This window comes from Notolepis coatsorum (genome assembly GCF_963971535.1).
Source record: "Notolepis coatsorum genome assembly, chromosome: 10".
In the NCBI taxonomy this organism is placed as follows: Eukaryota; Metazoa; Chordata; class Actinopteri; order Aulopiformes; family Paralepididae; genus Notolepis; species Notolepis coatsorum.
Genome location: NC_140174.1, coordinates 94,917,403 through 94,943,493, shown reverse-complemented (window position 1 = coordinate 94,943,493; position 26,091 = coordinate 94,917,403). Strand labels below are relative to the sequence as shown.

Genomic DNA, 26,091 nt, shown 5'->3' with positions numbered 1-26,091 from the left:
CCCTAAGTCCCGCCCCATTAAACCTCTCAATCAGAGGGCTCCAAAGTTCAAAAGGGGGCGTGGCTACAATCAATCAAACTAAACGGGGCGTGTTTTGCATAATGTGACAGGTGGTGCATCTGTATCCTCTCTTTTGTGATACAAAAAGAGTCTAAAAAAGAGTATACATTTGACGTAGAAACTATACATTGGAGGAGGTTGGGTAGGGGGGGGGGGGGTTGGGTAGGAGGAGTGGGGGGCGGGGTTGGGTAGGCGTGGTGGGGGAAACTGTACAACTGTACAAGCAAAACTGTACATTTGAATATTGACGAAACCATACTTGGTTCTAAGAAGAGGGTCTCGTGTATTCTTGGGTTAGGTAATTTACTATACATTGGAGGGGGTTGGGTTAGGACATTTACAGGGGCCAGTTTTGAATTGCAGTCTCCCGTAGGTGTTCTTTGAGAGTGGTTTTGAAAGTGGGTATTGATTCACATTCCTTTTTTTTTTTATCCTTTATTTATCCAGGAATGTCCCATTGAGATACAAGATCTCTTCTTCCAGGGAGTCCTGACCAACACGGCACACAACGAGTTTCAACATAAAACAGGGCATTAAACAAAAAACATACAATTCAAATATAAATACAGAAGGCCATTTGTGCAGTGGCAAGGAGCATAATCAGATCAGCAATAGCATCAGGTAAAACAGTTGCATGTTTCATAAAGGGCTAATCGTAGCATACCTTTAAAAGCATTCACAGTAGGAAGTGCCTCTAGACAAAGTTTTACTTGCAGCGTATTCCATAAAAAGGGAGCATAGTGGGAGAATGCAGCTTTACCAAGCTCAGACTGCATCAAAGGAACATTTAAAAGCATCCCATTTGCTGCTCGTCTGGTATTAAAAAAGCAAGTATAAGAAGTCTGGAGATATATAAGGGCAGCTTACCTAGCAATGACTTAAGGATAAAAATCAACATGTGTGATTGTCTTCTTTGGTACAGAGAGGACCATCCTAATGACTGATACAAAGTGCAGTGGTGGGTGCGAGAGCCTGCACCCATTACAAAACGTATGGCAGTATGGTATGCAGAATCCAGCTTTTTAAGCAGGGAGGAAGGAGCATGCATATACTGTAGATTACATCGCCATAGTCTAATACAGGCAGAAAGGAACTCTGCACAATTCTCTTCCTGGCTTCAGACGGGAAACATTTCTTTAACCGGAAGAAAAAGCCCAGTTTAGGTCTACGTTTTCTCAGTAGGTTCCCAATATGAACATCAAAGGCCATCTTTTCATCAATCCATATGCCCAGATATTTATAGGATGCTACTTTGTCAAGGCATGTCCCTTCCAGTGTCAGAATCGGAGGGACAGCTGTATTAGCTCGAGAGCGAGAGAAGGTCATGTACTTGGTCTTTTTTGCATTAAGGACCAGTCTTAGCCTTAGCAAGGAGTGTTGTAGTGTATTAAAAGCATCCTGTAGAAGCTCTATGGCCTGAGTTAAAGAGGAAGCCACTGTGTAAACAACTGTATCATCGGCCAGCTTTGGGTAGGGCGTTCCACATTGATGTGGCATAATTGATAAACGTGTTTAGTCCCTTGTTTGAGCCGAATCTGGGTTTAACATGATTTGTGGAGCTCCCTCTGGTGTTGTGGTCATGGTATTCACTGACCTTTAGGAAGTATTTTGACATGTACATGGGTACCTTAGTCGTATAGTGTATCTTGTAGACCAGGCCCATTGCAAGTTGCTGTACTCTGTCTTCTACTCTAAGCCATCCTAGGTAGTCAAAGTGGGCAGGGGTGAGGTGGGTTCTAGGAGTAAGGTCAAGTAGTAGTCTGACCAGTTTGTTTTGTGATGTTTGTAATCTTGTTTTTAGCGCCTTTGAGGTACTTTGGTACCATGAGGTGCAAGCATAGTCGTAGTAGCCTTGAATGAGTGCTCCTGCCAGAGTCTTCAGGGTATTCTTGTTTACCAGAGAGGAGATCTGGTACAAGAATCTAGTTTGTTGGTTGACTTTTTTTATTACATTGGATGCCATTTAGTCACAGGAAAGATTTGCCTCTAGGATGGAACCTAGGTATGTAATTTCGTCTTTCCTTGTGACAATATTGTCACCCACTGTAACTGAGAGAGCCATCGACACAGTCAGTGTGGTAACGTTATCATTACATCCTAGATTGATACACGGCTGGCTAGGCAGTTGGTAGTCATAGTCTTGTCTTATAAAATAAAACAATCAGCAATGTCTCAGTTGATGAATGGCCAGCAGTAGTCTAACAGTACTGCTGCTCCTTAATTTCGGCTCAATACAAACAATTGAAAAATACTTTCGTCATTGATCCAAGGTAGAGAGAGAGAACTCGCACACGAATTAGGCCCTACCTAATTCTAATACCTAATAAACTACCTAATATACGAAATGCAGAGATGCCTTGTCATTTCAGTACAGATTTTTTATACCCCAAAATGTATAGATATGATTTTTTATACCCCAAAATGTAGACTAGTTAGTTGAACCGAGGTCTGCTATTATGGATCATGTCCCATAGACTGTATACAGGGCAGGCAGACGTTAAATAAATTATTGGTCCAAGTGGGAAGACAATATGTTGGTTATTGTTATCCTACCTTTAAAATGGATATGGTGATCATTATTCTTTTTTTTCTCAATATACTCCTGAACTGGTTTTCTCAAGCAGGTCTTGCCCAAATGTATCTAGTTGTGAGACTAACCCTGATTCTGAATATTATGACATTTATAGAAATTAGATTATGTTTTGCCAACAAGTTGAACAAGTGAAGCGCATATTATGACTTGTTTAGGACTCGAAACACAAAGGTTAGGACTTGGGACTCGACTTGGGACTTGTCAGTCTTGACTTGGGACTTGACTCTGGACTTGCCTGTCTTGACTTGGGACTTGACTTGGGACTTGAGTACCAAGACTTGAGACTGACTTGAGACTTGCAAAACAATGACTTGGTCCCACCTCTGGCATTAACTATTTATGTTCTTATTCAATGGCATTAACTAGTTATGAATCTGAAACCTGGGTTACATCGTGAATTGCTGGGAGTGAGAGGAGACAATCGGGCGACGTCTGTCCATGCGGTCCCGGGAAGGTGCAGGCTGGTGAGGTCTGTAGGTGGGGGTGCTGGCCGGAGGGGTGAGATCTTACACACAGGAGAACAAGGGTCAATACGACACAGAGTACTGAGCACACAGATAACACTAGGAGTAACACAGTAATTGTGTATCAGGTTACTAGAGGTCCTACTACCAAGGGAGGTGAAAACAACACTCGGACCAGGAGTGGCAGGGGTGCAGGCCTCTTATCCTGGCCCCCGTGATGAGATGATAGTTCACCGGTGTGTAGGCTGGCCCAGGTAGGCAGGGTGATGGTGAGGCGGGAAGAGGGAGAGACCCATATAAGGTTGTGGGAACCTGCTGACAGACAGGGGAGAGAAAGGCCCTGGCTGTGGCTGTAACACCCTGGCAGATTTCCAAACTAGAGGAAAACACCCAGTGGCAACGGAGAGATAAAAAATGTACGTTAACTGTTTAGTAATAACTGGGGCAGCCAGTTTTATACAAATAAATGATCTTATTGTCCTCTCCAATAGAGCACTTAGGATCAATACACTGCAAGGCACTAAGTACATCAATAAGTGAGAAGGGCTGAAAGGAGAAATGACAAAAATGATCACTAACAGCATCAACAAGAGGGGGCCCTGTATAGTTTCAGATAAATGGCCGGCCTCAGTGAAGTGGCTGTTAAAGGCAAGGCAAATCATTCTGATCAGAGATCACACAGGTATCTACTTCAACATGTGTAGGTAAGGAATTAGTGGTTGTTTGAGTTAACTACTTTCCAGAATTTAGCTGGGTTTGAATAAGAGCTAGTAATTAAGTCTAAACAATAGTTTGTTTTGTTTAGTCTTTTCTCACAGCTGAGGTGCATTTATTTCTATTTTTATGTACAGCATCACCGGTGCATCTGGCTCCAGGCCAGGCACTGTTCCTTTCTTATATTGTAGGTCACTCAGGAAAATGTAATTAAAAAAGGCTTGATCAATAAAATGTCTGAGACATCTCTTTGTAACTGTATGAGATGTTGTCCTCATCAGCCGTACACTTATAACACACTTATAACACACACAATCAGGCAGTGGTCGCTGATCACAAGCTCAAAAACACCACTGGCTATAATTTTGTCAACTTTGTTTGAGAATAGCAAATCAATAAGAGTAGACTTGGCACAGTCTTTCAAGGTTGGCCTAGTAGGTTCTGTAATAAATTGCGCTAAATTGCAGCAACTGTAACAGAGACAACTCGCCCCTGCCACGACTTCGGCCATGCCTTGAGTGGGAGTCGAACCCCAGGCGTCCGCACTGCGGGCGACATCACAAACCGCTGCGCCAAGAAAGGAATTCCCTCCTAAGCGCTCAGTTTGGATGCCTCTGGGGAGTGAGTTTTACACCCGTTACATTCACCCCCCCTAAACTCACACCACCCAAGGCATCCGGGTCTACGGCACCAATGTAACAGAGACAACTCGCCCCTGCCACGACTTCGACCATGCCTTGAGTGGGAGTCGAACCCCAGGCGTCCGCACTGCGGGCGACATCACAAACCGCTGCGCCAAGAAAGGAATTCCCTCCTAAGCGCTCAGTTTGGATGCCTCTGGGGAGTGAGTTTTACACCCGTTACACAACCACCAACCTCTTTAACTCTTTCTCTGCCATACGCAAGATTTCTCTGGTTATCTCGCCATGCGTTGAATGCCAAAACCCGAGATTTCCTTTGATATTTTCCTTTGATCCCCGTTCTATACTGTCAGCCGGAGCCATCTAGGTGTCTCTGATTCATATGCCTACGTCGGAATTGCAATGACGATCGAATATCACTAGGTGGCAGTATCGCCTACTTTTGATCTGGAATGGCTTGGTGTGGATACACGTTTTCCTTTTTTTGGCAAGGGCTCCTCCTCCTGCCTGAACAGAGACACACAGCGATCACCTCAAAATGTTGTTGCCTGAAGCGTATTTCCCATATAAACGTGTATAGACATATACACTGGTAATCGCGATGGCGATGCGATCACTTGGAATTATTCTTTTTGGAATACCTTCTGGCAAGGTAAGGTATAATCTATGTCTATTTTACCGAACCTGAAACATGTTTTTGTAACGATCACAGTGTTGTGTTTTACCGGACGTAAAACATGCTCGACAAACACAATCACAGTTTTGAGTTAAAACGACCCCCCCCCCCCCCCGCCCTTGATGATTTTGTGAATGCACATATGTACATGGTTTATATCTTTGATTTGGGAGTATTTGGAGCTTCAGGCGATCAACCAGAACGATTTGGGCTTATTGCATATAATGTAACGGTTCCAGGGAGGACAATGTGAACTTTGGTCACAAGGTGAACAGTGGTCTCCTACTTCCCACCAGTGGTCTCATGGCGCCATCCTCACTCCTTGGTGGCGTCATACCTCCGTGTTCCCGTACCTGTCGTGTCTGCTGTCGTCTTCCTTGCCCTGGTGTCTGTATTGAGTCTTAGTAAGTGTTATTAGTATTCCGTTTTTTATGCTCTTTGTTTTTTCGTGCATCTCTCTAGTGCCAGCTCGGCTGTGCCTTTGCTTTTGTTTTTGGTCAGCTCGGCTGTGCCTTTGCTTTTGTTTTGGTACTTGTAATTTACCCTTGCTCTCTTGGTTCTAAAATAAATAGAACACCACGTTTTTTTGTGAAGAGCAACCACCGTCTCCGTTCTCCTGTCATTATGCACCACTGTCTCCGTTCTCCTGTCATTCTGCAGTTCTGGGGCTCCTCCGTCATTACGCATATTGGGTTCTTTTCTCCCCCAAATCCTAACGATCTATGGAAAAAGACTGGATTATTCTGGAAATGGGGCCACATTTAGCGTGTAGCGTGTAACAAACTACAGTGTGTAGAAATGAACTAATTAGTCAGTAATGGACTATGAACAATGCCTGTCAAATGAGCCATACTATTGTCTCCATAGTTATAATACAGAACACATGATGGGTCTACAAACATCGCTAAGATTGTCAATAACGCTGGCGCCATTTAGTAAAGATGATGAAAGCTTATGGCAGTCAATGAGTTAAGGTAATCAGATGGTAATACATCTACCATACAGTAATTAACTAATCAGAAAAACAAGAAAGAACATCCGCCAAGACATCAATGGAACCCAGATCTGCAGACGGTAGTATGTAGACTCCTCCCACAACCACAGATGTAAGGTCTGTAGACTCCTCCCACAACCACAGATGTAGGGTATGTAGACTCCTCCCACATATGTAGGGTCTGTAGACTCCTCCCACAACCACAAATGTAAGGTCTGTAGACACCTCCCACAACCACAAATGTAGGGTCTGTAGACACCTCTCACAACCACAGATGTATGGTCTATAGACTCCTCCCACAACCACAGATGTAGGGTATGTAGACTCCTCCCACAACCACAGATGTAGGGTCTGTAGACTCCTCCCACAGATGTAGGGTCTGTAGACTCCTCCCACAACCACAGATGTAGGGTCTGTAGACTCCTACCACAGATGTAGGGTATGTGTAGACTCCTCCCACAACCACAGATGTAGGGTCAGTAGACTCCTCCCACAACCACAGATGTAGAGTCTGTAGACTCCTACCACAGATGTAGGGTGTATGTAGACTCCTCCCACAACCACAGATGTAGGGTCTGTAGACTCCTCCCACAACCACAGATGTAGGGTCTGTAGACTCCTCCCACAACCACAGATGTAGGTATGTAGACTCCTCCCACAACCACAGATGTAGGTCCCATCTGAACCCTTAGAGCAAGACACTCCAAACATCTTGGTCCTGTGACAGCATTCAGGACAGACACAGAGAAAGATGATTTAACAAAAATAGCTACCACCCTCCCCTTCCAACTCTGTCCACTCTATAAAGATTGTAGCCCATTAAAGAGTCTTTAATACTTTTATTTAGCCAGGATACACTAAAGACCAGGATGTCGGGATCAGTCTGCATAACTAAGACATTGATATGATCTAATTTCTGAGATAGACTTTTAATGTTTAAGTGAATTATTCCTAGTTCTTTCCTATTTTTTAAAGTGAGTGAATTGAGAGGGGAATTTGCATTATGAATGTAGACAGAGATAGGAGGTCAGGTTAGATACATTTATAGAGCACTTTGAATAATGAGTGGGCTTATATAGCGCTTTTATCCCTTAAAGGTGGCATAAGCTACCTGCAGATCGGGCTAGTTAATCACAAAAACATTGTAAAGGAATGTGGCCGCACTCCAGTCTGTACAGACCTACCCCACAGTGCGCCCAAAGTAGCTTTCAGCATGTATCCCAGGGTGTGTCCAGACCGACCGGAGAGTGGTGCCGCATTACTTTACATTCGTTTTATGACCAACTAGCCGAAGCTATAATATGCAGTGTGATTAATCTATTCCTATTTCTGTTATTACCCCCACTGAGACGTGTGCCCAAGAGTGCAGTGCAGGTTCAGCCATTTCATTGGATGCTGCGGGGATCAAACCTGTGACCGGTCACGTGCAGGTTGGTTGGTCTCTCTCTAACCACCAGGCTCATGTCATTTCGGTTTACTTTTACTTTTTTTTTAATGAATGCCATCCACCGGTCTTCTCGTGTCGGACGGCAGAAGGTGCTGGCTTTCATCAAAGGATTCTTTCTCAAGAGGTTGTGAGCTCAAAGCTGTAAAGGAATGTGAATCACTACCCACCTTCAAAAACACTCTCAAAGAACACCTACGGGAGACTGCAATTCAAAACTGGCCCCTACAAATGTCCTAACCCAGTTGTACAATAAAGACCAAGCATGGTTTTGTCAGTATTCCAATGTACAGCCCCACCCAACCCCACCCCACCTACCCAACCTCCTCCAATGTACAGTTTCTATGTCAAATGTATGTCAGTATTCCAATGTACAATGTCCCTACCCCCCCCCCCCCCCCACCTCCAATGTACAGCCCCACCCCACCTGCCCAACCTCCCCCAATGCACAGTTTCTATGTCAAATGTATATACACTCTTTTTCTGGATTTTTTTTTAGTATCACAAACAGTACTGTATTTGAAAATCTGGTATGTCATAAATGTATAGATGTAGCAGTACTGTCTATCTGTATGTCGTGTGTGTCATATGATGAATTGAAAATGGGGGACCCTGATGGAAACAAGACGAAAGTCTTTCTCAGGTCTGCATCCTCTTAACAATTGTATGTATTGAGCTGTACTGTACTGTACCCATTCTGCAATCTGTTAATAAACTTTTCAATCAATCAATCAATCAATCAATCAATCAATCAATCAATCAATCAATCAAAGGTCATGTAGGAAACATGAGCACGGTTTACCTCCTGCGGTACAGCAGGCCGAGGGATTCGCAAGACTTCAAAGGGCTTCTGGCAGGGTTCTGCTTGGAATTTTTTTTGTCTGAAGAACACTTTCTGGGAGGAAAAAACATGTTCTGTGAGGGTTGTTAAAAAAAAGAAGTGGAAGTAGTACAGGCAGGACGTGGTCGTCATGGCTATAACTCAAGAAGGCGGTCCATTTAAGCTGTTCCGTTTTCCATTCGTCAGTGCATGGTTACAAAAGTCACTCTAAATGGACTGTATTTATACATCGCTTTTATCCAAAGTGCTTTACAACTTGAGTCTCACGTTCACCCGTTCACTCTGAGACACGACCATACCTTGTGTACTCAAAAGGCTTTCAAACACCATGAATAGCATTCCTGAAAAAATTATATAGTATTTGATAAAAGCAAGTTCCAAACACATCCCTTGGCAGGTACTATGAGAAAAGCCCTCTCACCATGAACACACCTGGTTTTAAATCCAGGCTTGGTTGATCAACTAATCAAGAGCACCTGCATCAATTAACTCCTGATAAACAAGACATGTCCATTGTACAGTTACTGTTTTTAAGGTTTGAAATTAATGTAGCACTGAATTATTTGACATATAAATAACCAGACATAGCCTGCAAACGTGCTCAAAGAATTTACAATATAATGGTAATCCAAAGCGCTTTACAATTTGTTCCTCACATTTACCCATTCACTCACACATTCACACAGCGACGGCGGAAGCGACCATGCAAGGTGCCAACCTGCTCATCGGGAGCAATTAGGGGTTAAGTGTCTTGCTCAAGGACACTTCGACACTTCGGAATCGAACCGGGAACCTCCGGATTACCAGACGACTGCTCTACCTCCCGAGGTACATTAACATTGGAGTACAACGTGGGTGTATGAAGGAGCCCCATGAAGGAGTCTCTCCTTCACTCACACACGGTATGGTGGCACAATGGTTAGCACTGCTGCCTCACAGCAAGAGGGGCCTTTCTGTGTGGAGTTTGAATGTTCTCCCTGTGTTCATGTGGGTTTCCTCCAGGTACTCTGGTTTCCTGCCACACCATAAAGACATGCATGGTAGGCAGGGACTACAGATGAAAACTAGCCCATTAGCTAATTCTGGCACATTTACATTGATGTGGAAACTGAAGATGTTGATTAATGTGCACTGTCCCTGGGAAAAAAATAAATCAACTTAAACTTAAAACTTAAACTTAAAACGTAAACTTAACCTGCGCCCCCAAAAGTGGCCTTTTTAGTTTTCATTTTTGAGGACTGCATACTTTTTTTGCAAAACAATTTTTTTTTTATACTTATAGCACATGCATGAGCCTGGTCTCTTTTGAAAGATGACATTCTGAAGTATCTGATTCCAGAAACAAAATTCACTTGTCTTTTAGTGCTAACGTAATAGAGTAACATAGGTCTGAACTTGAGTTGTAGAAAAACTTGTTACTCAAGTTTTTCTGTAGTAAGTAAGTAAGTAAGTAAGTAAGTATTTATAAAGCACCTTTCATACATGTCATGTAGCTCAAAGTGCTGTACACAATTATAGGCATATATAACGATAAAAGCAATAAAGTCACAGTGATCAGTTAAGATCAATGTTTAAAAAAAATATAATAATAATAATAATAATAATAATAGTAACGTAAAAATGAAAATAACGTAAAAACAGTCATTTGCTTACCAGTTTGGGAGAACAGGTCCGCACAAACATTTCCGCTCAGTGGCAACCGGAAGTGCACTAAACCAATGCACTTGTATGGTAGGTAGCAATGTTTAGTTCTTATAACGCTAGTGTAGTTACGTTTTTATCAGTGGTCATAGTTGGGTCCATAGTGCTTTACCAAGTCCCATGGATCCATCAGTGGCCGTGTATTGTGGTAGAAAGAAAGAAAAAGAAAAACGTATAAAGAAAACAGTCTAAAGTTTGAAAGTTTGGGAGGTCCGCAAAAACACGACCGTTCAGCTCAGAAGCTGAGGCGTGTCAAAAACTTTTGAAAAACTGGAGGCGTGTCTCCTATGTACCCGTTCCTTCATCTAAAAAGTTTGAAAGTTTGGGAGGTCCGCAAAAACACGACCGTTCAGCTCAGAAGCTGAGGCGTGTCAAAAACTTTTGAAAAACTGGAGGCGTGTCTCCTATGTACCCGTTCCTTCATCTAAAAAGTTGGGTCCACAAGGCTTATCCTAGCCTCATGGATCCATCAGGTTTTTCCAAGCCATAACTATTTGTAAGCTAGACTGTATAGGTACGTTTTTAATTTTCCTTTAAAAATGTGTATAGAGCTGGCGTTTCTGATGTGTGTTGGTAGTGTGTTCCATAGTTTTGGGGCATAGTTGGCAAATGCCATACTTCCTATCCTTTTTTGGTTTCTGGGCGTGTCTAGTAAACCTGTAGTGGATGACCGTAGCGTTCTTGAGGGCAGATAACTAACTAGGGAATTTGCTATGTATTTTGGGCCTTGCTCATTAAGAGCTTTATATGTTAGGAAAAGGACCTTAAAATCAATTCTATGAGTTATTGGAAGGCAGTGCAGAGTGGCCAGGACTGGAGTGATATGTTCTCTTCTCCTTGTATGAGTTAGTAATCGAGCTGCAGAGTTTTGGATAAGCTGAAGCTTCCCAATGGTTGCTTTGGGAAGACCAGTGAACAGTGCATTACAATAGTCAAGCCGACTTGATACAAAAGCATGAATAAGTTTCTCTGCATCCTTTTTATTTACGAAAGGTCTTACTTTCGCTATGTTTCTTAGGTGGAAGAATGACGTTTTCATGGCCTTATTTATATGAGACTTAAAGGTCAGGTCTGAGTCCAAGATGACACCTAGGCTTGTAACCTCAGTCTTTACATAGGATGACAGACTCCCCAGGTTTTTACAAAGCACTTCCCTTTTCGCTTTTGGGCCGATCAATAGGATTTCGGTCTTGCTTTCGTTTAATTTTATGAAGTTATTGTTCATCCACTTGTTTATTGCTAACAGACTATTTGTAATGGACTGTATGGCTGTAGTGTTATTTGGTTCTGCGGAGATATATAGTTGTGTATCATCAGCATAACTATGGAAGCATACATTGTGGTCTCGAATGATGTCCCCGAGGGGCAGCATATATAGTGAGAAGAGTAATGGACCAAGGCAGCTTCCTTGTGCGACTCCAAAATTGCTGTCATGTTCCTCGGATACATTGTCTCCAAGCTTAACATAGAACCTTCTCCCCTTAATGTATGTTATGAGCCAATTTAGTACATGATCGGAAAAGCCAACCAGTCTTTCAAGACGACTGATCAAGATATTATGGTCAATCGTATCGAACGCTGCACTAAGGTCCAATAGGACAAGAATTGAGACTTTGCCAGCATCGGAGTTTAGCCTGAGGTCGCTAACTATTTTGGTAAGGGCAGTTTCAGTGCTGTGATTTGTTCTGAAACCTGATTGTAGTTCCTCCATGATGTTATTATCTTTGAGAAAGGAGTTTATTTGTACTGAGACTATCTTTTCTAATATCTTGCTGATAAATGGAAGGTTCGATATTGGCCTATAGCTTTTTAGTTCGTTTACATCTAAGTTTGTTTTCTTTAGTAGTGGTTTTACTACAGCCGTTTTAAATGCATCTGGAAAAGTGCCTGTTTGAAGAGACATATTTATGATTTCAAGGACATGATTTGAGACACTATCAAACACCCGCTTGAGAAATGCTGTTGGTATAGGATCGAGGCAGGAGGTGGCGGAATTACACTCAGAGACAATCTTACAGAGGTCAGGTAATGTAATACATGTGAATTCCCCCATAGTTATCTCAGGTGGGGTTTCACTCACAGCAGATCTATATCAGCGGTAATGCTTGCTCTAATCAATGATATTTTTTCATTAAAGAAAACTGCGAACTCTTCACATTTTGTGGCTGATTGCTGCGGTATATGGGGGGGTGGTATGTTAATCAGCCGGTCAATGGTGGAAAAAAGTACCCTGGAGTTACCCATATTTTCTGAGATCATTTTGGAAAAATATTCCTTTCTCGCAAGTTGTATTGCCTTATTGTATGCGCCCATGGCGTCTTTGTATAAATTAAAGTGAGCTGTGAGTTTGAGTTTCCTCCATTTTCGCTCGGCTATCCTACATTTTCTCTTGTTATCTTTAACATTGGTTTTATTTAGCCATGGAGAGATTCTATCAGTTTTTACCTTTTTAACCTTTAGAGGGGCAACAGTATCTAACACAGTTGACAAGGTGCTGTGGAAGTTTTGCACTTGCTGATTTAAGGAGGATTCACTGCATTGGTCATATGATTTCATCATACTAGAGAATTTTGCTTCAGCTCTAGCGTCCAGAAGCCTTCTGTGAACTAGGAATTCGCTTCTGGTCTTATGTAATATTAGGCTTGTACCATAGAACACACAATAATGGTCAGAAATTGGAATTTGTTTTACTGATATATTCTCAATGTTTAGCCCTGTTGTTATTAGTAGGTCCAGAGTGTTGCCATGTTGGTGGGTGGCCTCGTGAACATGTTGCATCAGTCCAAAACTGTCCAGTAGGTTCAGAAACTCACAACCCCTGGGGTCATCCTTTTTGTTGATATGAATGTTTAGATCTCCATTAAGAATGATTCTATCATACCTGGTAATGCAGATCGATATGAGTTCTGAAAATTCCTGTATGAAGAGTGGCGAGTACCTTGGTGGTCGATACAATGTCACACATATTACTGGCATTTCTGTTTTCAATACAATAGCAAGGTATTCAAATGATAAAAATTTTCCCAGGTCAATATCATTGCACACAAATTGAGTGGAGATGATTGCTGCTATTCCGCCTCCCCTCCCACTCTGTCTGTTTGATTGATAGAATTTAAAATTGGAAGGGCAGGTCTCAATCAGTGTTGCTACACCAGTGATATTGTCTAACCATGTCTCTACTAAAAACATACAATGTACACCATGTTTTACTATGAGTTCATTTATCAGAAATGATTTTTGTTTCAGCGCTCTAACGTTGAACAGTGCTAGTTTTAGCTGTACGGGTTCTGTAGTGGGGTGTGAGATAGTCTGTGGTTGAACACTGATATTGATAAGGTTAGATTTACATATGGGACGTGATAATGAGTAATTGATTCGTCTTTTGGTGATCAGAATCGGGATGACACTCAACGTGTTTTTTTGTAGTTTAGGCTGCTTCTGTATATAGTCTACAGAGCTAGATATGGTTGGTTGTCAGGCCAGTGATGCTATACTTTGTATGACGTTATGTATTAGCACATTTACCCCTGATATGTTTGGATGGATGCCATCAGGTCTGTAATGGTCTTTCCTGGACCAGAGCAGATCAAAGTTATTTATATAGCAAAGTCCTATAGTAGTACAGTGGGTCTGTAGCCATTTGTGCAACCAGAACAGACGGCTAAATCGCTCAGATCCACGACCTATGGATGGAATGGGGCCAGACACAATGCATATTTTACCCAGGCTTTCAATAGTGAGTATTAGTGATTCAAAGTCAGATTGGAGTTTAACGGATTGTCTAGCCATTACGTCATTTGCTCCGATATGAATGATAACGGTGTGGGCGGACGGATATCTCTCGATGATTTCGGGAGTACACTCAAGTAAGTCAGTAACTTTTAAACCGGAAAAACAATACGTAATGCCGTGTGGTATTTAGTAGTTAGTAGTCCAGAGGTAGTATTTCCCCAGAAGGTGCTATGGTTTACAAATCCATACGGGCCCATAGCCTGAAGCCTTGTGTAGTACATGTCCAAATTTCATAAAGATCCATTCAGAAATGAGTGTGTTGTATCCTCTAACATTAGATGTTGTAGCTGTACTCCCAAGAGTCTCCACTAGGGGGCGCAGTTAATACAATGCCCTGTTATGCCTACAGCTGATACGTGCAGAAGAAGGGGACATGCTGTATGATGATTCCCTGCTGTACCATGCTGTAACCTAACGTGCTATGCTTAACGTTATGTATATAACCTAGTTATATGAGTACTGGCTAAGCGTCCCGCTCTTAAGCCATTCCAAGATATACCTCATCTCATGTACCTATTGTACACCATCAACGAAAAAACAAATACGCCCATCACCTGCCGGGCCCCGCCCCTATAGAGGCGTACTCTATAAGATACTAGGCATGGTCACCAAACACTCTTCCTCGCCAAAAAACCCGTTTCCAGGAAAAGATTCCTCAAGGGAACTCAGGGCCGCTTAAGAGCGGGACGCTTAGCCAGTACTCATATAACTAGGTTATATACATAACCTGTCATTATATTATCGTACTTGGCCATGGCGTCCCGCTCTTAAGCCATTCCGAGATATGGGGTAGAGCGGACGCGAGGCCCGACAGATGTACCCCCTGAGGACCCGTAAGCCCACATCAAGGGGTTGGGGAGTCCCGTCACCCCATCCTTCCTAATGAAGGGGGGGCGCAGTCAACTCCACCCGAGTGCGAGCAAGAGGGATGTTATGGGTGTCATGTGCCCTGATCAGGCGTTCCTAGTGTGATGTGTCATGTCTAGATGTAGTCCTCTGTCATAGTGTGTAGTCCCCATTGTTTTTCCCCCAGGTGTATCCAATTACCATTAACCCAGGTGTGTGTCGTCTCGTCATCCCCTTGTGTATAAGTATTCTGTCATCCCTTCCGTCTGGTGCTGATCCTGTCTGTATAGTTCTGTGTTTGTCTGTTTATTATTTGATGTTCATTTTTGTTACGAAACCATGGTAACTATAAATTAAATATTCTTTATTTAGATACTTTGGCTGCCGTCTCTTTATTATGTAGCATTGACCAGATAATGAGCCTTCCTGTAGTCAATGGTTACGTAATAAGGGAACTAGAACCCCTTGAACACACAGCACAGGCGGAACCACGTGTGACCCTACCAAAGGATGGGAAGCAGGAAAGGCCACAGACCCCAGAACCGCCTGGGAGACAGAACCCCCGGTCATGTCCATGAGGTAAAACCTTACAAAGGGGCCCGGGGAGGACCATGAAGCTGTAGCACAGATGTCCTCCACCGAGGCCCCACCCAGCAGAGCAAATTTCGCACCACATATCAGGCATACAGGTAAGCCTTTTGTTGACTAAATATCTTAGTTGATGAAATATTTATTCATTTCAGTGTCACAGTATGACATCGATATCGTCATACTGGGGCAGGGAGCCGCAGCTGATTGGCTAAAGAGCCGCATGCGGCCTCGAGGCCGCAGGTTGCCGACCACTGCGTTAGGCGGTCATGCACCATGCTTGCTTAGATTTCGTACATACAGTACCAGGGTTTTGGTAGTGGAGCGGTGGCCGAAGTAGGTAGGGACCAGGACTATACAGACACATAGGGTGAAACCGTTTTTCTTTTGTTTGTTGTTGTTTTTTAGGGGTTAGGGAGGAGGTAGGCACTCCGAACCTCTAGCCTCTAACAGGCGGCGGTGGGACTGCGAAGTCCCGAGGGCACGTTAAGAAGGAAATATAGTGCTGGGGAGAGACTGAAGGGCCCCCGTGTCTGGTGAGGTATGAATCAACATACCACCGTGGTACCGTCTAGTCGGCGTGTGTGTCGCACACGCAAGTGTGGGGGCAACACGTGGTACGTGGATGACAGTCCACACCTAGCAGGGGGTGTTCTCTCTGTGAACAGGCAAGGCGGGTGAAAACGGTCAAAGTTTCCATACCCATAGCAAAGTGAGGTGGGGATCAGACCGTCGGTTCCTACCTGGGTGGCCAATAACCACTACGGGGGGTCTGGGGTCGCTATCGACTGGGTCACCTGCCGGTCGGATCGCATATGGCAGTAAGACCACGGTGGGGGCCACCGCGTTCAGCTCAATGTACAGTCAGGCCACTATAAGCTGAAACCGAGTGAGCTAGTAAGCGAGTAGTGTTTCTGTGATCGGTGGGTTTGAAAAGAAAACACCGGGAAGCAGAAGGCTATGGTCTGTCTGTCCAGAGGGGTCTGGATGGTCAGGCCTAGGGGTGGGAAGAGACCTACAGTAGCCTAGGAACTGCGCCCTGGTGTGGGAGGTTCAAAGGGTCAAAGCGAATATCGTAGTCTATGAAGTTTGTCTGAGACGTGTTTAGAAGTGGCCACTATTTTTCCCCTTTATTTATTTTGGGTGGTATTTTTTTTTGTTTGTTGTTTATGTCCATTTCCCCATTTTTATTCTGGGGTTATGGCCATACATTTAAGGGGGGGGGGGGTGTTATGGGTGTCATGTGCCCTGATCAGGCGTTCCTAGTGTGATGTGTCATGTCTAGATGTAGTCCTCTGTCATAGTGTGTAGTCCCCATTGTTTTTCCCCCAGGTGTATCCAATTACCATTAACCCAGGCAGGGGCGGAGCTATAGGCGCGGCAGGGGAGGCAGCTGCCTTAGGGCCCGCCCACCGTCTGGCGGGAGGGGGGGCCCGGGCCCCGGTCCCCCCTCCGGCCCCGGGCCCAGGCCCGGGACTGAATGGAGTTGCCGTTCGCGTGTGGGACTGGATCGAACACAACTGGTGGTAACGGCAACTGGGACTGGTGCGTTTGTTTTGATTCTAGGCTCCTCCCGTTTTGCCAGTACTGTGGTACGAGTACGACTGATAGCGTGTGGTTTAGGAACAGGGCGTTTTGCACAAATCCAGCGCTCCCTTTCCTTGGCTGTGACGTAGCCACGTAAATCTCACAAGCAGCGCGGAGGTGCCACGTTCACGTTACGTGGGAAGAATCGGAAGAAACAGCTTCCGACTGGGAAAAACCATTCACGTCAGCCTCCTAGTTGTAATTCCTACTAGGACATATGGGATTTTTTATAGACCCCGATATCTCCCACTTCGCGTCACGAATTGCGGAAGTATGGATGTGGGCGTTTTGATCGAGTCAATGCGTGAAGGCTTCCTAGTTGTAGCAACGAGATGTCCTCTGGTTCTTCCGCTTCTTCCCAGTAACGTGAACGCGGCATGGTGCGCATGCGCTGTGACACCAACGGCGGAGATGGACGTTCGGTCTGTAAATACCACTCGTCGAGTAACAATGTTTTAAACTGTTTATTGGCAACTGCGAGCTTCCAGACCCCATCGTGGAGCTGTGTTGGACCCATATTGTACGCTGGGTATCTTTGAAATTCAGATCTGATGTATTCTTGACACACCGCGAGCCCCTTGACGACGCTTGGTCGTTTCTCTACTGGGTGATCGGGGCGGGTGGGCAAGTGACTCCGGTCACAAAAGCCACAGGCTTGCAAACCGAAAGTCACGAAAGGGGCTAACCGAGGACCAGCACAAAGTGTGGATATATTATGATTTAACAAGTCTTATCTGTCCAGGACGATGACAACATTATTGCAGGTAAGCTAACTAGTACTACTATTACTAACGTTATCACGCTAGCTTGGATGCTAACTAACGTAATGTGAATGAATGAATGAATGAATGAAAACTTTATTTAACAGATTGCAGAATGGGTACAATACAGTACGTACGGCTCGTTAAGGGGATGCAGACCAGAGAAAGACGTTTGTCTTGTTTACATCAGGGTCCCCCATTTTCAATTCATAGTGATCATAGAAAACATATACGTTACCACCTAGCCACAATCTATGGTATTTCTAGGTTACCACATGAGTGGCGCACGTGAACACTTTGTGAATTATGTGAGGGTGTATCATGATGATGGTAATTTGGCACTTAACGAACGTTACCTATCTCTTTGCCGTTTTGCATAGTGCACTGCATAGTACCAGAGATGACAAAAGTTATGTGGTAACATAGGTCGCATCACTGCCAGTAGTCGGCATATTACCCAATTCTGACTCTGGTATTAGTCAACTAACGTACTGTTAGCCAGCTACTGTAATAACGAAACTGAAATATCTAATGATGATAGTCAATCATAAAGACAGAAAACACTCTCATCACAGACAAGCTGGATCTGGCCAAATACCTAAACATGTCATGGTGAATGAATGAAAACTTTATTTAACAGATTGCAGAATGGGTACAATACAGTACAGCTCAATACATACAATTGTTAAGGGGATGCAGACCAGAGAAACACTTTCGTCTTGTTTACATCAGGGTCCCCCATTTTCAATTCATTATAACATAATGACATACAGATAGACAGTAGTGCTACATCTATACATGACATACCAGATTTGCAAATACAGTACTGTTTGTGATACGAAAAGAGTCCAGAAAAGAGAGTATATACATTTGACGTATTATTATTGTATTGTGATATGTTTTGTTTCATGTTGGAATTTTTTTTTTTTTTTTTTTTTAATAATACAATAAATATCGGGGGGGGGGGGGGGGGGGGGGGGGGGCCGAGCTGTCACTCTTGCCTCAGGGCCCGTGGGGCATTCCAACCGCCACTGAACCCAGGTGTGTGTCGTCTCGTCATCCCCTTGTGTATAAGTATTCTGTCATCCCTTCCGTCTGGTGCTGATCCTGTCTGTATAGTTCTGTGTTTGTCTGTTTATTATTTGATGTTCATTTTTGTTACGAAACCATGGTAACTATAAATTAAATATTCTTTATTTAGATACTTTGGCTGCCGTCTCTTTATTATGTAGCATTGACCAGATAACGAGCCTTCCTGTAGTCAATGGTTACGTAATAAGGGAACTAGAACCCCTTGAACACACAGCACAGGCGGAACCACGTGTGACCCTACCAAAGGATGGGAAGCAGGAAAGGCCACAGACCCCAGAACCGCCTGGGAGACAGAACCCCCGGTCATGTCCATGAGGTAAAACCTTACAAAGGGGCCCGGGGAGGACCATGAAGCTGTAGCACAGATGTCCTCCACCGAGGCCCCACCCAGCAGAGCGGCAGAGGCTGCCACCCCACGAGTGGAGTGCGCCCTGACGCCCCCAGGGGGATCCAGCCCGGCCAACTTGTAGCAGAGGGCAATACCCTTGCACAACCAATGGGACAGGCGCTGTTTCGATAGTGCCTTACCGGCACGAGAACCACCGTGACAGACAAAAAGCTGATCGGTAACCCTGAGGTCACCCTGAGGTGAAGGCCCGCATCTAACTCACTAGCGTGAGGAGGCGGATGAAACGCCTGAACCACAATATCCCTGGAGCGGAAGGAACTCCGGATATTTTTAGGCACGAAAGCAGGATTAGGCCGCAGAGTGGCACCGCAATCGGAACGAAAAGACAGGCACTCTGGATGTACCGAAAGAGCACAGAGCTCACCCACGCATTTAGCCAGCAAGAACGCGGTCTTGAAAGACAGCCATCCCAACGGTGCTTGCTCAAGCGGCTCAAACGGGGCCAAGGACAACCGACCGAGGACCAATTGAAGATCCCAACTCGGAGCCAAAGAGCGTTGCACCGGCTTAACGCGTCGAGCGCCAAGCAGGAAACGCTTCACAAGAGGGTGGCTGAACAAGACATCCCCGTCAAACCCCTCATGCAAGGAGGATATAGCTGCTGCATATACCCTCACCGTCGAAGCCGACAGTCTACCAAGGAGAGACTGGAGGTAACCAAGGACAGCATCCAGGGGGCAGGAGACTGGGTCCCGGCCCCCCGCCTTACACCACTCTTGGAACATACGCCATCTGCCCGCTTAAAGCGCGACAGTGGAGGGAGCATGCGCATTCCGGATGGTATCAACCACAGAAGGGTCCATCCTCTCCAGACTTACCCTCCCACCAATGTAGCCCCTGCTACATTTTACGTCGTGGATAAAGGAACTCCCCTGCTGGGAATGGACCTGTTGACTGCACTCCACCTCTGCATTAGTGGAACTACTATCCTCCCCTCCTCCGCTCCCACGCCGTCTACACCTGCCCCTGTGATGGCTACTACTGTCACAGCTCCTACGGCATTTGGCTGTGCAAAAGGCTTTGTGCATTGTGTAAAAATTGACCCTACTGCTAAGCCAGTCCACCAGAAGTTACGCCGCTTGCCTTTCGCGGTCAGGGACACCATCTCTGCGGATACTACTACTGCTACTACTGCTGCTACTACTACTGCTGCTACTACTACTGCTGCTACTATTACTGCTTCTACTGACTCTGCTATGGATGTGGAGCCCGAGATGGTAGCACACACCTCTGCTACACTCAGTGCCCTGTCTGTGACTGAGTTTGGCGCTGCTTGCTCTACCTGCCCTGAAGTGATTACCACCACTGGCGTTTCACCACATGAACTGCTTTACGGTCGTAAAATGCGCACCAAACTGGACGTACTGCCCTTGCAGCCTACTGTGAGTTCACAGGACGAGACTGTGAGAGAAACGGTCCAAAACAAGCAAGCCAAAATGAAGCGCTACACAGATGCTAAGCGTGGCGCTCGTGCACCTGTTTTTCGGGAGGGGGAGAGAGTCAGGATTAGAACGCCACATCACGTCCCCAAAGCACACCCGAGATACAGTGCACCAATGACACTGAAAAAGAAGATTGGCAAAAGCACCTTTCTGCTCAGTGATGGAAATAAATGGAATGCATCCCGTCTGGCTCACACTTCGAACACTCCAGATGAGCCTGACTTAGGGATCCGCCCTGCCCTGACAGCGCTCAGCGGTCACACTCCAGCACAGTCGTGTGCAAGAAACAAGCCTAGTTGGCATCAGGACTTTGTTGCACACTGAGTGAGAAATAAGAGTAATATTGGTTGAGCATATATAATTATATCTTGATAATGATTGAATAACCTGTGCTCCCTTTGTTTAATGATTACCTTGAGTTACCCGTTTTATGATACTGACTGTTGGTTCAGTTTACTTAAGAAAGTGGAAAAGCAAAAGTTCTAAAATTGCATAATGCTGAGTAGCAAGTAACATCCTATTACAGAAAAGGGAGATGTTGTATCCTCTAACATTAGATGTTGTAGCTGTACTCCCAAGAGTCTCCACTAGGGGGCGCAGTTAATACAATGCCCTGTTATGCCTACAGCTGATACGTGCAGAAGAAGAGGACATGCTGTATGATGATTCCCTGCTGTACCATGCTGTAACCTAACGTGCTATGCTTAACTAAAAGGCTAACAAGTAATCCTGCTTCCTGAGTCTTACTACCATACAAAATGCTACGTACGTACTACATAACAGAGTGATTAGGAGTGATTTTGGTAAACTGTGTACAAAAGAAAAACTGAGTTTTCTCATAGACTTCAATTAATTCGGCTGTTTTTCTCTTCCTGTTTTCGCTCGTTAGTTTTTTTTAGTTTTTTAGATTCATACATCCCCACGTGGTATTTCATTGGTAAGCCACACTCATTGGCTACAACGATCCACAATCATTTTCGAGATCGGATCTAGATTGACGGAGCTATTGCGCCAAGAGTCGGGAGTGGTATTTTGCGCAATACTGTGTACTTTGCACAGGCCTCAAATACCGGCATTTAACTCGAGAACCGCTGAATGGATTTTGACGGATTTTGACGCTATCGACAGGCAACAAATAAGCCTTCAATTCAATATATATTGTATTACAAAATATGCACACCCGAGCCACTAGGGGTCACCAAAGTGCCGGTGGGCAAATCGTCCTAAAAACATCCTGCCGGCAGGCTGTTGCGTGATAACTTAAACAGGCCATCATGCAGGGAGCAGTAGGGCTGTGTTCACACTGCAAGCCTTAGTGCTTAATTCTCTGATCTGATTTATTTAGTTTTGGCTGTTTACGTAATCTTTTTTCAAATGTGGCCAATTTCAGATTCCAGTGTGAACTGGTCACGCTTCCTGAACTGACCCACATGTGCAAATTAAGTTTGGCTTGCACAGAAGTATCACCCCGAATAATGTGGTAAACTCCTCACTGTCCCTTCACCTCACTGACCACCTCACCATCACAACTGTCTTCCATGTTTCTATCAGGTTTGTATTCACTGAGTGACTCTTGTCAGCGCAGAATTGTGACAAATGTCAATCTAGAGTGACGTAAAAGTCGTATAAATTCCTACATGACTGTTCAGACATTCGCATTGCAAAGAAATCAGACCTGTATCTGAATTAAGACCACATATGAAAGTGGCCCAAATCAGAATTGAAAAGATCAGATTCCATGTGATTTGTGCTGTTCAAACTGTTCAAATCTGATCTGAGTCACATTATGATATCATTTAGATCACTATTGCCAGCAGTCTGAACATGGCCTTCGAGGTCCAGTGTGACGCTTCGACGTGCTGCTGGGAGGATCCGGGATCAAACCGGGAACCTTCAGATTACCAGACGACCGCTCTTACCTTCTCAGCCACTGCTGCTCATGTTATTACTATAATGAAAGTGTTCCTGGCTGAAATTGACCTGCTGTGGTCTTTACTAAAAACGGATTTATATGCAGGTATTATTCCAACACTGAGCCAGGTTTAGAAACGATTAATTACAGAGGTTAGCGCAGGGTACAACTTTAATTATTGTTACTAGTTGGGTCAAGAACCAACATTCTGTGACCATTCTCTGGCTAAGATGTTTTGATGATTGATTTGACTTCTATGGACCTTTTATAAAATATTTAGCCCCCGTGTCCCTCCAGGCATTTTTTGTCAGATGGCCAAATCCAAAATACCTGCTGACGCCATCTTGAAAAATTTACTTTTGATCCAGAGCACCTAGAATCATGTATGAATACACTTTTTTGTGTAAGTCAACCATGACTATTCCAATTCTGACATCAGTTTGACTCTATGACATCAATTTGACCCAGAAGTCCAAGATGGCCACCATATAGTAGAGCGAAAATGTAACTTTTAATGTCAAAACCAATTTTACCATGGTATTGCTGTACTTTAAACAAACTACCTTCATAAGGATCTCAGCAAAATAATTGATGAATGTACAGTATGATAAGATAACTAATTATACTTCAAAATACGCTCTCTTAAATAGCTGTAACTTGAACAGATTAACAATGAAACCACTTTATTTTTATTTTATTTTACTTAATTTTTTTTTTACTTTATAGCATTTTCAGCTTTTTCTGGCCACGCAGGACCGATAGAGGGAGAGAGGGAGAACGGGAGGAGAGGTAGGGAAGACATGCATCAAATGGTCGCCGGGACTGGGAAACGAACCCGGGACGACCGCTTCGCGACTCAGCACGCTATGTGGTGTGCTACTGGAGCGCCCCAACAATGAAACCACTTTAAACATGTCATGATCAGTCCGAATCAGAGCATTCTGCCTCACTAGATTCTGAATCATCAGATTCCAATGAATCACCCCTCCTCCTCCATACATCATCATCTCCCTTCTCATCATCATCCTCCTCACTCTCCTCTTCCTCACTTTCTTCAGCTGGCCCTGGTGCAGGTAGATGTGTTGGGAGAGCAGGTCGTGTGTGGCGGACAGGGCGACAGCGACCACCCACCAGCTCCCAGCCATGTCCGAGTGGCGAAGGGTGTCGCTTCAGGGAGGGGTGGCGCACTAGATATGCCAAGTAGTTGGCACAGAGGCAGTGTTGGCGTAGGCTATCTGCATCTGGAGGGAGATGGATGAATGATTTGTTCTTCATTCTCTTCCACTTTGTGGCACGGGCCTCAGCCATGGTGCTACTCTTCTTGTCGCCATAAATAACATGTCGTGTGAACTCGAACAGCTCCTCTAGCACCTCCTCCTCAAGGTCAAGGCTATCTCCACACCGCGAGAGCAGCCGTCGTGCCATAGGGCTCTTTGCCACCTTGTCATACACCGACGACTTACCCTTGCCATAGAAGTCTGAATTGGCATCACAGCCTGTAATGCAGTGTAGCTGCACAATACAATCTGCCATCTCCTCAGTAACCAGGCCACGGCAGAAGACCGTGTCCTGCTTTCTCTTGATGCAGAGCATACCGGGCAGCTGTTGAGAGATGGCCGCTGCCATGATATAGGCATCGGTGTCGGCTGCATCAATGACCACAGGGCCACTGTAGCCTGACTCACGTAGAACTGTGTAAGCAGAGAAGAGGATGGTGTCAGCCTCAGACTGGTCAAAGCTGTAGTTCTGCATTGGTTGCTGGGTTGACAAGTTGGTGCAGTGGGAGCCAACAGAGTAGACGATCTCTGTATCTACACCCTGTGCAACAAGGTCAGTCAGATAGCTGCATATTACTTTTTGTAGTCGCTCCTTGTTGCTGACACTACACAGCAGTGTTTTGAACTCTCTGGCAGAGGGGAAGGGGTCGCCCAGCTTCATGTAGGTGTTGGGGACATGTACCTTACCTTGTACCCGCAGATCTCGCTCATCATCTTTAGTTGAGTATGCTGCGTCGTATGGGTCATTTACACAGAAAATACGGTCAGCATCACCATGGCGGGCAAGGATGATGGATGATACCTTGTGGACATAGTCCAACCACTTGTATGGGGTGCCATCTTGTGTCTGCCGATCTTCTGCTGATGGGGTTGCCATCCTCCAGATCATGCCCATGTCGACAAGAGCGGTGTAGGGTTCTTGCAGATCTACAGATTGGAGAGAGAGCTTCTGAATGAGCTTGCTCTTCTGTGTCTTCCTATATGTGCCATTGGAGTTGAATATGGCCACACATTCCTCGACAACACGATGTTCCAGAAACTCTGAGAGATTCACAAGTTGACTGACCTCAACCAGGTCGATCACTGCCTTGAGAGCACTCCGCTCCATCTCAGCAGCTCTTGCTTTGAGTTCCTCCCCGGGCTTCTCCATGCAGGGCTGCTTGGCAAATGTCAAGCGTTTGCTCAGAGGGACAGGTGCATGGAGGGAGGTTTTCTTACTGAACACTCGGTCTTGCAAGAAGCTGGTCAACTTCTCCTCTCCCACAGCATAGGCTGAGTTGAAGTCTGCGATGAGTTCATCAGAGGCAGGCATGGCTGACTGTAGGGTGCGGAGGGTGGGTGAGGCTGGATCAAATGGGAAGGAATCAAACTCATGCATGCATGCGACCAGGTCCTGCACGCGCTGCTCATCTTCTCTCATCCTTTTCTGACCACATTCTATGTGCTTCCTCTTGGCTTTTTTGTGTGTGGCCAGGGCATTGTGAGCCACCCGGATCTTGGCCAAATTGTTCACATTTCTGGAGTGCACCAGCAGCTGCTTCTCATTCTGGAGGATGGAGAGCCAGCCAGACTTCATTTTGATGCCCTTGTTCATTGTACACTCGATCCACATGTCCCAGGCCATGTTGGAGTAGGGGTTGCCTGTGATGGACTGAGTGAAGTCAGTACGAAGGAAGGCGACCTGATCAGCAGGGAGAGCTGTCAGCATTGCCCAGAAGTCAGGCAGCCACCTTCCATACCTATTGTTGTCGTATACTACCATCCATGGCAGCATGGCATGCAGAGAGCTGACATACTCATCCCAGTTGCAGATATGTACTGCATGCACATTCTGCATGAGTGCATCCGTCATAGACAGGAAGTCCCTCCAGTAGTCTGCCATGTCACTGGCCTCCACCTGGGTGAATAAATTGGTGATGAGGCTCTCGAGGTCAGTATCAGCTGCACGGGGTTCTTGGGAGAGACTCATATCTCTCAGAATCTCAAGGTTCTCCCTTGTCAGCCAGGTTGGGCATGAGCCTCCCCTTTACCAGCTGACTCATGAGTGCCTCATAGATGAGCCTCAAGCAACACAGCCCCCTCTTGTAATGCTTGCCTTTCAGTGCACGGTCGACGGAGCCCTCTGCAATAACTCCTCCTGCCACAAGTACATCTCCTAGCTCACTCCCCTTGTAGCGCTTGTAGATAGCGCTCATCATCACACACGGTGTATGGAAGGGACCAAGAAAGGGTACAATGTCATGGTACTTGTTTGGGT

General features: G+C 45.1%; 1 protein-coding gene across 1 annotated transcript in view; it reads right to left on the bottom strand.

Moving 5' to 3' along the window:
• The window catches only part of LOC311235641 (uncharacterized protein), a gene marked incomplete at both ends in the record, with an annotated part of 250,317 nt that extends 224,514 nt beyond the window's left edge, over positions 1-25,803 (bottom strand). The window contains one exon of the mRNA XM_084323106.1: positions 24,153-25,803. Coding sequence (XP_084179232.1) covers positions 24,153-25,803 — 1,651 coding nt within the window. The remainder of the gene's footprint in view (positions 1-24,152) is intronic.
• Positions 25,804-26,091: the final 288 nt, after the last annotated feature.